Below are 14,866 nucleotides of genomic sequence, written 5' to 3' on the forward strand. Positions count from 1 at the left end.
ACAAATACTAAGCATGCAAAAATCAAACCTAATCACTGGTGACATTAAATTTTATTTGGCTATAAAGTTGTACCATCACAAGATTCACAACGATTGTTCTACATTATCCGTGCAATATTCTCTCAATCCCAAAAGACTACCTACAAAATAGTTTCAAAGATAATGTTTCTAGTCTAGACAAGAGATAATCAAGGTCTTGTTTCAAGTAACAGTGTAACACAATTATTCATACAGCTTTAATATTTATTGTTTAGCACTGGCTTAATTAAAAGGTTATGACACTAATTATCGGGTAACATATTGCTTACATGCCTACTGCAATACTACGTACTAATAATGCAACATCATGTACAGTGGATGTCAATTATAGTTTAGTAATGACGTAATTGATAATTGAATGTCGTCTATATTATATGTCAATGCATGTATGCTCTAATACATTGTTTGATCATAATAAAGTACGTATGGTAGTTGTGAGATTGGTGACATTATTACTGAGTAGATACTTTGGACACTTGTTGGTTTAAACAAAATCAATTGCTACTATTAGTATAATAATTTGTCTATAATCGAGTCTTGACCTAGTGAGTAAGATTACAAGAATGTTTATTAAGTCCACAAGTAGTAAAGCTAGAAGAAATTATCGATAAGTGACTTTAATAAATCTTTACAACCACTCTACTAGTACTAATTAATCATGTTAATTAGGGAGCCAAAAGTCCAAAACAAGCCGACAAGAAACCAAATTCCATTTCTATAAATCTAAATTTTAAATCCAACCACGAGAATCATGAGCACTAGGCAATTTGACACGTATATTGATTGTTGGGGAAAATAATTAAGCGTCAATAATTGCTATTTTTATAAAAAAAAAATGATCTTAAATTCTTAATGCTTGTCAATATTAATAATCGCATTTCTTTATTAAGATAAGAATTAAATTGCATTGCAGATTTGCAACCTAATGTATGCACAGTCACACATAAGGTAAAGCAGTTACAAATTTTCTAAAATTAAAATGATCAATAAGTACAAATCTATTTTATTCATGCTTGGATTGATCTCTTTTTCATTGTTGTTTAATTCCTTTTGTTTTGTGATTTTGTCCAAATATTTCGAAAATGGAATTGAATTCGATACCTTGACATGAATCTGAATTAATATCAACCAATAATCAATTTGACCTAGTTCGTAATACTTTATGGTTCAAAGAAAAATAAACACTTAGTTGGAACTTGGAAAATAACACGATCCGTAGAAATGAACTCAAATCAACACTCAAGGACTGACTTGAAAAAATATTTTATTTTTGTGTAGGCAAACACACACGTAGTAATGCATCTCACTCTTCACTCATTTGGTTTGAAGTTTGATCAAGAAAAATTGAGCTCTTGGTATCAATGTTATTATCTTAGATATAATAAAATAATCCATATTATATTATTTTGGTATACTAGTAATAAGGATAATAAAATACTCTGTATTATGTTATTTTGGTATAATAAGGGTATGATAATATTATTTCTTGATATCATTTTTATTATCGTCACGTGATATCTTTGGTATAATAGGAATACGATAATAAACATTGATACCAAGAGATATTTTGATATTGGCTTTTAATCCATCCATTTATATTTGTAATTATGCACAGTATTTATTTAATTCACAAGAATTTACTTGTATATTTTGAAATTTTAAATTGAAACAAATCAAAAAAATTTAAAGTGATTATGAAACCGATTTAACCAATGAAACCAAGGTAAAAAATAGGACAGAGTAAGAAGCTGAATAACTAGTACATGCTTGTCATAGTCATAGTGTCATTCTGCCATGACGAATCAATGGCTTTCTCGTTCATTGCTATTTTCTTTCCTCCTTCATTTAGGCATTTCGTCGAACACCTTCTCAGCATTGGCTCAAATTTACACCATTGAAGTTGTCAGTGAGTATCCTCATGATCCCAGAGCTTTTACAGAGGTCTTTTTTTTTCCTTTTTTTTTTTTTTATTTTTTTTATTTTTTTTATATTTTGCAGTTTTTCATGGTTAGTGGAAAATGGGTTATCTTTCAATTGCTCTGAATTGAAGTTTAGAACTGATTACCCTCTTTTGATAATGTGATCATTAAACAATAATTTTATTGAATTGTGCTTTTAGTTTATGTTACTTGAACTCTTCATTTCAGCTCTTGCGTATGAACTCTTGACATATCAATTTAGACCATAAACATGCTTAATTTTTAATTTTGTAGATGAGTCGAATACTTAAACACGTACCCGTGTCTGATATGAGTACCTGAGTCCTAGTTGCATAATCAACTTTGTTGTGTGCATGTGGGTTGTTGCTAATTTGGAAGATAGTAGCTTTTATTTTAGCTTGAAAAATAGACAGATTACTGAGATTGATGGGGGAAAGATGTCGAAAACCTTGCATGCAACATGCAAGAATTGGTTATTTTGGGATTCTTTTATCAATTTTTGGGCTAATTCAAAGCAAGTATAGTTTTGTTGCTTGCATTGTAGAATGGATTTAGAACTTCATACATTTGCTAATTGTTTATAGTTGATTTATCAGAATATAGCTTTGTTTTATGAATTGAAACAGTTAGAGTATGTCAATAGAGAGATTCTAATCAAAATCTTATTTTGTTTATTGTCCTTTTGTGCTTCCTTTCAGGGACTTCTATATGAAGGAAATAACACTCTTTATGAATCAACTGGTCTATATGGAGAGGTGAATTCGTCCTGCTTCGCTTTGTGACGTTTTTGCATATGGTGTTATAGATCTTTTCATATAAATAAGATTTTGGTCATTCATATTATGTTGAGTTTTTGATGATAAAAGGGAAAATAATGTTACTCTGTCCTATTCATTCAGCATTTCTTGCTTTTTCATTTGGGGGTGTTTCATAAAGTATCCTAGATGTTTACTGTCATAGTTAAATAATTACTGATCAGCTGAACACTCATTATTTATGTGTATTTTTTTTACACCCATTATTATGTGTATTTAATCAACTTAGAACCTGCATGTTATATGAAGGGTATACCTTGTTTCTGGTATTCTGTGATTCATCTTTCCTATGGTCGTAGATTGAGCTTCTGAACTGGAGTATTCCATTTAGGAGGGAGGAATTATATGTGTGGTTTGTAAATCTCGCTATTCAATTTTGTATGCTGATATCAGATCTTTTTTGTTGATACTGTTTGCTCTATGTCTCTTAAGTATTTTTAGGTTCATACTCCGTATTTGATATTTAAATTGTGTTATTTAACTTGACTTTGAACCTTGCAGTCTTCAGTGAGGAGAGTTAATCTACAAACTGGAAAGGTACACCACACTTTCATGAATCTCAACTGATTTTCACCATTTCTACTAGTTCCATATAGTTAGTAGTTATATACTTCGTATTGAAGGCCTTTACTCACCTTGTTATCTGATCTTCTGCTGCCATTACCACTCTTTCATACATCTCATCTTCCTCTCTTAACACAAGAACATGTCGTTAGTACTGCGAATTATGCATATAGAGTTATAGACCTTACTTATATTACATTAATATGAACCTCTGGAGAGTGGAAACTTGCTTAGTGTTAAAGAAGATAGCTAACATAAGAGATCTTGTGGTTGATCCATAGTCTTGATCAATATGATCAAACTGCATATCAACTACATTATGCATTCCTCATATTTTCCTACACCTTCTTGGGCTTCTACACCAGTTTCACTCTGTACATTATGCATACTTATTTTTGCTTTTAGCCTAGCTAGAGAACTTGGGTGCAACAAACTCAACATTCCTATGTGCCTAAATTGTGGTTGTTGAGTAAGTGTGCATAATAGTTTACTTCAATATGACATGCTCCTTAATCTTCTTCTATACACATAATCATCATGTGACGAAATTAGTGCCTGATTTTCCTCTGGTAATCTTATTTTTGGAGAATCAATTTTCACATTAACTATTATTTCTCTACCTACAACAGCACTATAACCATGATTGGCTCTGTATGGTAGGATTTGAAGAGATCATCTTACCTTTAACCAGTGTTGCTACAAATACAACAAACTTTCAGAAGAATTTCATTAGTCCAACACAGCTGTATTAACATGAACATGTTAAATAATCTCCGTTTTCTGTACCCCAAGTTGTCTCCCAACTTTAAATTCTATCTAGTTACAATGAATCAATACCTCCCACCTCCACAGACAATTCCAGATTGCTGAAATACTTCTACTTCCCTTTTGCTTACTACCTATATTCTCTTGTTAAAGTATGTTTTGATGTTAAAGCCACTCCTCGATATAATTGTATCTTTTTCCAGTTACTTTTATACAGTGCTCTTCATGAAGGGAGTAACTGTCGGCTTCCTAAATGAGACCACCTTTGTAATTTTCCTTAAAATGATTCTAGCGAATTAAACAATATAAAAGATCCCAACAAGCTCTTTGTAATGTTGGATATTGGAAGTATTTGTTCATTTAGATATATTCTAATTTAAACCTAAGATATTTTCAGCATTGGTAAACGGTAATCATAACCCAGCTATTTGTGTTTTTTGCTTCATTTGACTAATTCTTTCTTGGTTCCAATAGGTCGAGGCATTTCTGGATGTCTTCTTCTTATTTTGGGGAAGGATTAACTTTGGTTGGTGAAAGGTTTGTATTAAAAGAGTAATTTGCCATTTAACTAACAACTACTTTGTACAAATGATTTAGCTGTAAATCTGTGAGCTAAGGACCAACAGTATCACTAAATACTTGTTTCAATTGTGATTCACTTTTCATTTTATAATTGTACAACTTTTGACATAGATGTTGTGGTTACCGCACTGTACCTCAATCGTATTATGCCGCAGGAGTAAATTACCTTCGCACACCTAACAAGTCTAGGGATATAAATTTATGTAACTATTTGTTAAGCAGTAATTAGCCTTGTTGCATCCCAACTCCACTATATACTTGAGATATTGATTGATGTAGGATATTAGATCTTTAAAGAACCTCAACCCCCCCTCCCCCTTCATATTTGCTTCTTAAAATATATGAAAAGCTATAATCTTTTCTAATCTATGTATACAATTTGTTTTGCAGGCTGTATCAACTAACTTATGATCAGAACACTGGTTTCATTTACGACAGAACAACCTTGAGCAAAGTCAGTAATTCTAGAGTTCCACTTTTACTTACTGTGATATATAGTGTCTTAAGAGCATTTTATCTCTACTATCTGTCATCTCAATAAGATTTATGATTCCGTCAAAAAAAAAAAAAAAAAGATTTATGATTGAATTAGAATACTTCAAAGCCATAATCTCACAACCATCACCATCATTAAATAAATATTAGTCTCAAGTTATTCCGTAGAACTTTGGCATGCATTTGTCTTGTTCCTCTCTTTCCGAGTTGCATTCGTAAGTTTGAATTGAGAATTGAGATGAATTCTTCATTCCAAGGTCTTTGATTCTGAATCATTTCTCAGGAAACTTATAACTTGAACAGTGTGAAAATTGTTTCTGTAGTGAAGAGATAGAAACGCAACAAGAACAGCACTGGAGATTCCTAACTTCTCTATTGGTATAAGAAAATTTCTATTATAGTCTGATTGAAAAGGATAGAAATTCATATTTGCAATCTTTTGTAGAAGCTTTTCTTGATTAAGACTTCCAAAATTATGGATCTGATTTGGGGTAACTGAGTGGAAAAATTTCAGAAAAGCTGATGTATAATTAGTTTACAGTACCGGACCTCTTTTCTGGTGTGGCTAAACCAAGGAAAAAAAAAGACTCAGTGTGAGCCGAATGAGTCATCTGGATTGATTTTACGTGAAGCTAACTTTCCTACGTCTTGAAATTTCTAATAGTGCTGAAGGTGCTAATCTTTGATGTTGTGAGACTTATGACTTTGATCGAGATTTTTTTTTGACATCTTCCAAAATAACAAGGTTACAACACTCGTGCTTTATTGCATTGCAGATAGGAATATTTAATCACCATTTTTTTTTTTTTTTTGATCTCTTATCAAAAAGTTGCAACTTACAAGCTTACAACACTCGTGCTTTACTACAGTTAGGAATATTTAATCACCAAATGAAGGATGGATGGGGACTGACAACTGATGGGAAAATCATGTTTGGAAGTGATGGTTCATCAACATTATACCATATTGATCCCCATACAATGAAAGGTGCTGCTTTTATCCTCTTTTTTCAATATATGGATTTCATTTTTGTCCCTCTTTCTGCTGCTGCTGCCTTGTTCTTGTGTGCACGAAACTAAGGATGCCTTCAAATTTGATAGTTCTAAATCTTGTAATAGATAGAGATAAAATATTCGAAGTATATGTTAATAAAAAACCATATCTGTGTGCTCGATTCTCACTGCAGGCTGTTGGGTCCTGCCTATATGTCCTGTAGTATAACTTTACATAATGAGTAAGCTGTTTAAAAGATAGTTGCATGTATATCTCACTCAATATACTTGTTGTACAGTGATAAAGAGGCAGAATGTCAGATACAAAGATCTTGACGTACATTACCTAAATGTGTTGGAGTATGTTCATGGGGAAGTCTGGGCAAATGTTTTTCGGGTAATTGTTATGCCGAAGTTCATATTCTGGTATCTCACTTAATTTACTTCAGTTCTCTTGCTTAATAAGTGATGCCTGAACTTGAAAGCATGTTCTTAGCAGATATACTATGCATGAAAATATAAGTAGCGTGTTAATTAACATCCAGGAAATTAGTCCAATATAGTGTAATTTCAGCTTACTGAGCTGTAATCATATAGATATCAATATGAAGACTGACTGAGTTGTTGTGCAGACTGACTGCATTATAAGAATATCGCCTGAGGATGGTACAGTGCTAGGCTGGATCCTTCTTCCCATGTTGAGGTTAATTTTCAACCATTCTCTTTGTCTCTTTGTTCAAGCTAGCTACTCTCCCTTTTCTCAACTCATGATTTGTGTTTTTCAACCCATTGCACCTCATAATCTTCCCTCGTCCTGTTTCAGAGAAAGATTGGAAGCAGCTGGTGAAATAGTATGTCTTGACATTTTTACCCAAGTTGACTTTATACATTGGCTTAGTCCGTGAATTTGGACCTTTTTTAGAGCTAGCAACATCCTTATAACCATCTCATAAGTGCATTAATTGCTTTGTTATAGGAATTTGAAGACGTCTTGAATGGCATCGCATGGGACAATGATGAAAAGCGCATATTTGGTCAGTTTCTTTCACTTCATTCTGTCACATTTCTGGTTAATTTCACTCTATTGTTAATCAACTACCTTTCTTGAAAAGAGTCTGTCTAATTGCCCAGCGATTAGACAAGTAAACAGAGGTTAAAATGTTGGCAATTCCCTTTTATCCTTTTTAAATGCCTACTAACTGACAAGATAAATTTATTTTGAAGAAAATACAGCCTTCAACTTTCTGCAATCATAAGTATTGATGTGTTTAAATCCCAATTTTTTTAGGACTTTGTAGTTCTGTGCTGAGACTAGCTGATAAACATGTCTCATTCTAGTATTTGGGGTAGGCCTTGAAGAACCGCCAATTTACCTGATTTTAAACCCTATAGAAACTGGAAAAAAAAAATGTATACTTTTGAATTTTGTAGTTATTTTGGGTTTATTCAGGTTTTTCTATATATTTGTTGTTTGTGTTAATATTTTGTAGTAACTGGAAAGCTGTGGCCAAAGTTATATGAGATCAAGGTGCATTCATCGAATGATCATTCTCAAGTTGATATTGAACGGATGTGCATCCAAATGCCCGCCAGCCTTGAAGGCATGAAGTAGCAGCAGTCACAAAGATTACTAGTACTTATTGATAGTTTCTTTGATGTCCAAACAAAACTTCGCCTATGAAGTTGGTGATTTTCTGATTGAACTCTTAATGTACAAGAGAAGTATTTTCGAGCAAGCATTAGACCTCAAGAATTGAAAACAGGACAAAATAATATGGCTTGGAAACTTAATTTAATGGTGTATTGAGAGGCATTAGACTAGCTCAGGATTTCAGTTTTGTAAAATTAATTTCAATTCAGCAAAAACAATTTCATTTCAGTAAATATAATTTCAGTTCAGTAAAGGTGTAGTGAACTGGGCCTAACAATAGGATTCTAAGCGAAATAAGAGAAACAATTCGATCATATTTCTAATTTTCCGACATTTTTTTTTTTTTGCTTCTATTAATTAGTCAAAGTGGTCATGATTTATTACTCATACTATATATATTCGATACATCTATATTCTAGATGAATAAATTACATAATGACCAACAAATTTAATTTAATTATATAATTAGTATTTTTAAATTTTGAGATTGGATTAAATTATGGAGTAAACTAAAAGAAAAACAATTCATTTTTCTAATCTTCTGACGATTAATGTTGGTATTATTACGTCAAGCAATCGGTGTTTCTCGGTTTTGCTTTGGATTCTTGGTGAGCAAGCAAGCAATCTTCGAATATAAACACGCTTTCAGCTCCAATTCTTGAATTGCCTCACTCTTTCTAGCCAGCTATGTCAAAAATCAAACATTCAAACTTCGAATAATTGGCCCATCATCTCAATTCCAGAGATTGAAGATCTTTGACGACTCCCAAGATTTTAGTACAAAAACTAATTCTAATCTTTATATACAATGCAAAGCAACATAAATCACAAGAAAGATACCTAGAAATTGATTAATAGGTTCATCTAGTTGTTAAAAAAAAATACAAAAACAAAAAAAAAGAGCTAAAGAAGAAGCAAAAAAGAAAAGGAAAACAAAAAAAACAAAAAAAAAAACAGTACACTAATAAGAGCTTAAAGAAAAAGAAAAAAAAAAGAAAAAAAAAAAACCGAGTAATATCCAGGTCAAACTACAAGCTGCCTTCAAGGAGTAGAAAGAAAACAAGTCAAAAGCTAAATCCCATTAATTTATCATGTGAAAGAAATTTGTATTGAAAGAATGGTTAGAAAAATTCTCTATAATCATCTAAACTTATGTACACAAGAACAACATGAGCTATAGACAGGAATATATACACACGACGAAAATTAAAAGGCGACAACTACAAAGAATACAACAAAGAGTAAGCTAAGAGAAAGATACAACAAAAATCCAACAAAACATAAAGAACATAAGCAACAACCTCTGGGAGCTAAATCCTACTTCGTATAACATAGCATCCAAATATTAATTTCCAGAATATTGAGACTTTTTTAAGGTTCTCAAGCCATACGCATCATCAACCACAACACTTGTTTTCATGGATAAATTTCCAACTAGAACGTAAAAACTGAAAAGACAGCTAACACCTAAACGGTAAAAGGGCGGTGTGATGTTTTGCAGGATCCGGACACCATGCATACGACTTCAACTTCAAAACCTCAAGGTAATGTTAATCTCCAAAGAGCCTCCCACTCCAGCTTCAGTCTCTGAGTCAAGGTTGCCTTCAACAACTACAAACAGATAGATTTCGTCAGATAATATTTAAAATAAGAAAAGGGAAAAAAAAAAAAAAAGATTCTAAGATTGAACAGACATAAACCAAGCATTAATATTAGGGGCCGTTTGGTTCGCAGTAATAATCAAAGGGAATGGGATTCCATGGGAATCATTCCCTTTGTTGTTTTTTTTTGCATTTCTATCATTCCCTTTCCCCTTTGATTACCCAAAAAGCTTCTACTCCCATTCCCCACCCCCCCCCTAGCTTTTCCCATTCCCTTTCCCCAACCACCACCGTACCCACATCAACCACCCTCACCCAAGCCACTTCTCGCCGGAACTTCGCCGCCCCTCACCGGAATCTCGCCGCCATCCCCCTACCCTCGCCGCCCCTCACCGGAATCTCGCCGCCCCTTCTCTCACCGGAAAATCATTCCCTCACCCACGCATAACCCTCCCCTCCACTTAGATCCGTCGGCCGCCTCTCCCCCACCCCTCGCCGCACCACGGCCAGCCTCGTCATTGACCCCTATGCAGCTTCTGGTTGTCTGTTCCCCCTTCCTCCACCTCCACCTCCTCCATTGACCCATATGCAGCTCGAAAGCAAAAGTCCCCCAACTGCCCTTCATCTTCCTAATCCAGGTTCCAATGGTTTTTTGGGGGAGGGATGAGCTGTGCAGGGGTGGGGGAGAGGTGGCGTAGGGCGGCGAATGGTGGGGGAGGTGCGGTGAGTGGTTTGGTGGATGGATGGTGGCTGGAAAAGGTGGAATTAGGTGGTGGTGTGGTGGTGGGATTTGTTTCCCTTTGTTATTAAACAAACAACATAGCAAATTTCAAGGGTTTCATTCCATTCTCCTCCATACCCTTTCCCCATTCCATTCCAATTCCACTTTACGAACCAAACGGCCCCTTAGTATATTACTTCAAACATTCCCATGAGTAAAATTAAAAGTAAAAAAAACCAGATTAGCCAATATATTTTGCAAGCATGTCTCCTGAGGCAGGACAATAAGCATGACCTTCAAGGACTCGTTAAAAAAGCCACAGAACAACCTATTAGAGCAAACGTTCCTACAAGAATTATATAACAGCAGCATTGTATAGCAGACTTTGGATCAAATTTTCAAAAATTCTTTGAAGTCTATCATGGTTTGTATATCATAGGTTGACAGTACGAGGCTTGTACGTTATTACCACAACAAAGTTGAGAGTTTTTACTATGCTTGGTATATTCACATTAAAATGAGATACATGAATATGACCAAGTTCAAGATCCTACTATCTTTTGCTACAAGTATATTATAACACCTAGTCCTTACACGAGCCTTTCCCAAAGACTTGATATTATAGCACAAACCTTCATAACTTGCTACCTCTAGCAATGGCTATGCCTATCGCATCTATCAAGTCTAAGAATCATTACGGAACAGTTTAATAAAGCAGCAGGCACGAAATTTTGTAGAATTGATAGAAGAGAAAAATCCAATATTAATATTAATTCATCAGAAAAAACTCCCAACATTCAAAACTTATAGGAGATGATAAAAGATGTAGGTATCATTCATGAGATTAGCAACATCTACAGACAAATAAATCTCCGAAATAAATGGATAGAAAATAATAATTAAATGTTATATAACAAAAAGTTTCATTCAGTAGCTTCTAGTCCAGTGTAAGTTGTAACAACAAACAAAAGACCAACTTAATTATGATGTAAAGAACCTACAATCAACAAAATCTTCATATTCATTCAAAAATCAAGTACATCAAATAAAAGTCTAGATCATGCAAATAGACCTGTAACACCAACTGAAGAGTATACCACGATACCCAGGCCACAACATATTACATAATGGGCGAAGAAATTAAATGAGTACTGTATAGTTTGCAGTGCAATAGGTAAAATTTCACTATTTACACCAAAATAAGATAACCTGTAGGAGCTTATTAGAAGCCAATTACAATTCAAAACGAAGAGCAGATCAGCATGAATTGAGCAAAAAGACACATATAACACCACTCAACAGTCGATCATCACAAATGCACGCGCACGTACGTCGTACACACACAAACAATATTTGGTCCTGTCTTATAAAACAATATTGGAGTAACCTAAAGCTTTTTCATAGATGACCCTTAATCACATATCTATAAATTAAAATAAGGATTTCTCAATGCTATACTGTTAATAAATAACAAAGGTTTATAAATTCTATACTTGAATGAAGCAGCAGCACGTAATAAAGTTCATTTATAAAGTTAACAGAAATGAAACAAAGATGGCTCGGTGGATAAAATGGCATGAGAGGAATAAGAGATGGTAAATGACTTACCTCCTACATAAGAGCAGAAAAGCACACCCCAGAAACATAAGGAACATGAGTGACTTAAGAAATGAATCATAACTTGTGACCCAAAAAAGGTAGAAGCTAAGAAGCACAGTGAACCCCCAGTCATCCAGCCTCAAAAGCAAGCATAGTAGTAAATATCAGCTATTCAGAAGTTATCCTCCTCCTCTTCCCATAGTCAGCATCTCTAGATCTTGGACGCTCTTCTTCTTGGGACACACGGGACTTACTATGAGTCCTCGATGGCCGCCTCTCCCATTCTTCATCATAATCTGCTTCACGGTCCCTGTACCTATGATGATCAGCATATCTATCTCTGTCTTCTCTGTAGCGATCCCTATCCCTTTCTCGCTCACGATCTCGATCACGAGAACGCTCACGATCACGGTCGCGTGAGCGTTCACGATCACGGTCCCTCTCACGGTCACGGGTTTCTCTGTCATCACGATGTCTTCTATCCGGCCATTCATGATCGTGTGCTGCCTCTTTCTCCCTAGGTATATCCCTGTCATATCCAGGCTCCCTATCTTCCCGATACTTCCTATCAGAAGACCCTGAAAAGTCTCTATCAGGAACCTTTTCTTTAACAGGATTCTGCCAACCAGTCCGGTCGTGGCTTGCCTCTCCATATTGATGGTCAGACACAGCTTCTTCCCCATAGCTGGACTCTGCAGCTCTCCCAGCATGCTCATCACCAGCCCATGCACCCATATTGGGATCAGACCACATACCCATATTAGGACCATCAACACCAGCATTAGGCATCATTCCCATCCCATTCATGGGCATGCCTCTTCCAAAGAATGCAGGATTCACATGTGGAGCTACTCCAGGCAGGCCAACATTACCCACAGGTGGGAAATTTGACATTAATCCTTGAAATGGAGGTTGAGGTCCACCCGGGAATCCACCATAATTGCCCATTCTCCCCATAGGCCCTCCAAAACCAGGATCAAAACCTTGACCCATCATGGCTTGAGGATGCATCATCGGAGGAGATGGCCCCATACCTTGACCAAACCCATTGCCACCATTTCCCATAATACCTCTTCCAGCCATCCCACCAGCAGGCCTGTTTCTTATAGGTCCAACTGGTCCCCTACCACCCATGCCTTGAGGATTGCCTCTCCCCCAACTGCCTCTCATAAAATTCCTGTTTTGATCCCCACCTTGGTAATTGCCACCAGTTGATATGTTGTTCCCAGTTGGCTTATTTCCACCCTCGGCAGGGCCTCTCCTAGGTTGTGAAAGTGTTTGTGGTGTCGTCTGTTGATTTCTATTAACCTGTGCCTCACCCATCCTCTTGACAGTAAATGGAGAAGCAAATGCAACAACACATGGCCTGCCATTGAAAACATGTCCATTCATTCCCTCCTTACAAGCTAAAGCAGCAGCAGCATCATAGAACTCAACCTGGCAATATCCCTTCGACTTCCCACTAGCTTTTTCATCAAAAAACTTAACTTCTTTAACATTCCCATACTTGACAAGCTCAGTTTCAAGTTCTGCATCCGTAGTCCACCAATGCAAATCTCCAACAAAAAGAACATTCCCACCACCCCCTCCTCCACCAGCACCACCCATACCAGCACCCATTGGCGTAACTTGCACAGCAGAACTTCCTGTTCCACTCATGTTCCCAGCAGTCCCATTCACAACCCCACCTCCACCACCCTGTCTAACAATTCCCTCATTTCCTACACTCATCCCATGTGGCTGCTGGGGTTGACTAATCCCTTGAGGTGGCATACTATTAACTGCTTGCTCATCTACATCACCTACTTTACTCGAATGTGGCCCTAACTCAACCCTCAGTCCACCTCCATAACCACGCCCTGCACCAGACACCCCAGCTCCTGAACCAGAACCCATACCACCATTAGGCTGTACAGGGCCCTTAACATCACTCCCTCTTAAACCCTGATTCTGAAACCCATCTACTCTACCCACATCACCCTCAAACTTTCTCTCTCCCTCACCCTGCCCGACACCCGGAATCGACAACCCATCATCCTCAGACAAAAAGGGGGGTGGGGGATGCTGAGATAGAGACTGAGACTGAGGAGGTTCAAGCCTACTACTTTCACCATCATTCCTAAACCCTACTTCCTCATTTTTCCTCAAAGATTGCAAAAACCCTTCTCCTACATTAACATCATTATAAAGATCCTCGTAATCATCATCTTCCTCACCAAAACCCTCATCAGTAACTGCAGAAATCGCTTCATTACGATGGAATTGCTCCACCTGATCTCCTCCCCCTCCTCCTACCCCTTCAGCATCATCCATCTCTTCCCCTTCTTCTCTAAACCTCTCAAATTGTTAAAACTAGGGTTAGCTTAGTGATTTCTAGCTAACTAACGGCAAAATTAAACAAATTTAGCGCGAGAAAACAGCGAATGTTGCACGCAATTTCAAACAAATTAAATCCATAAACCAGAAACAACAATAAAAATTGAAATTCTAGGGATTTGACTTACCAGAAAGGGAAGAAATTGCAGACGCGAGTGTTGGATTGGAGGGAAAAGGGAGAGAAATGAAAGGGAAAAACGAAGAGAGAGAAAGTTTGGAAACCCTAATCTGGAAGATTGTGTGTGATTTGAAAAGAAAAGGAATAAATTAATTTAGCAAAAAAAAAAAAAAAAAAAAAAGGATTTTCCGAGAAAGAGAGAGAGATGGATGAAAATTCTGATCCATTGTGTCACGAATCCAACGAGTTACGACACAACGAGTTAATGGTAATTTTTTTTTTTAGGGAGAGTTGTTGGTAATTCTACGAGCAAGCCCCGGTTTATCACTTTGTCACTTTTTTATACTCCGTATTTGATTTTCAAAAAAAAAATGTAAATCAAGTATATAAACAACAATCAACGATTATAGTATTTTGGTAATAAAATAATAATTACAAAGCCACATTTAATGAAAAGTTGTTAGTTTGGAATTTATCGTAATTTTGCTCTTTATGTAGTCATGTTTCACAATCACAATCAATATTTGGAATTCAAGGCATGGATTTAAACTGGGATTACTCAGTGATGTCATAAATTACTCATGTCGTCTTAATAAGTGAATGTATTA

The 14,866-nt window shown here is 36.0% G+C and overlaps 1 protein-coding gene and 1 pseudogene across 2 annotated transcripts; one reads left to right on the forward strand and one right to left on the reverse strand.

Moving 5' to 3' along the window:
• The first annotated feature begins 1,827 nt into the window (after positions 1–1,827).
• On the forward strand, positions 1,828–8,287 carry LOC110735500 (annotated as a pseudogene).
• A 726-nt stretch (positions 8,288–9,013) lies between these two features.
• On the reverse strand, positions 9,014–14,409 carry LOC110735502 (cleavage and polyadenylation specificity factor subunit CG7185-like). 2 transcript variants are annotated; one of them, XM_021915691.1, is made up of 3 exons: positions 14,269–14,409; positions 11,774–14,093; positions 9,014–9,454 (listed from the first exon to the last, which is right to left on the reverse strand). In XM_021915691.1, the coding sequence occupies exon 2, from the start codon at positions 14,075–14,077 to the stop codon at positions 11,933–11,935; it is 2,145 nt and encodes a 714-aa protein (XP_021771383.1). In that variant the 5' UTR covers positions 14,078–14,093; positions 14,269–14,409; the 3' UTR covers positions 9,014–9,454; positions 11,774–11,932. The 2 variants fall into 2 exon arrangements, with proteins under 2 accessions (XP_021771383.1, XP_021771384.1); XM_021915692.1 differs by having other exon boundaries at positions 11,774–14,099.
• Between the last annotated feature and the right edge of the window lie 457 nt (positions 14,410–14,866).

Source organism: Chenopodium quinoa, unplaced genomic scaffold (assembly GCF_001683475.1).
Source record: "Chenopodium quinoa cultivar QQ74 unplaced genomic scaffold, ASM168347v1, whole genome shotgun sequence".
Taxonomy (NCBI): Eukaryota; Viridiplantae; Streptophyta; class Magnoliopsida; order Caryophyllales; family Amaranthaceae; genus Chenopodium; species Chenopodium quinoa.

Coding starts and splice junctions, on each gene's coding strand:
- LOC110735502 (XM_021915691.1), bottom strand. CDS start 14,077: ATGGATGATGCTGAAGGGGTAGGAGGAGGGGGAGGAGATCAGGTGGAG.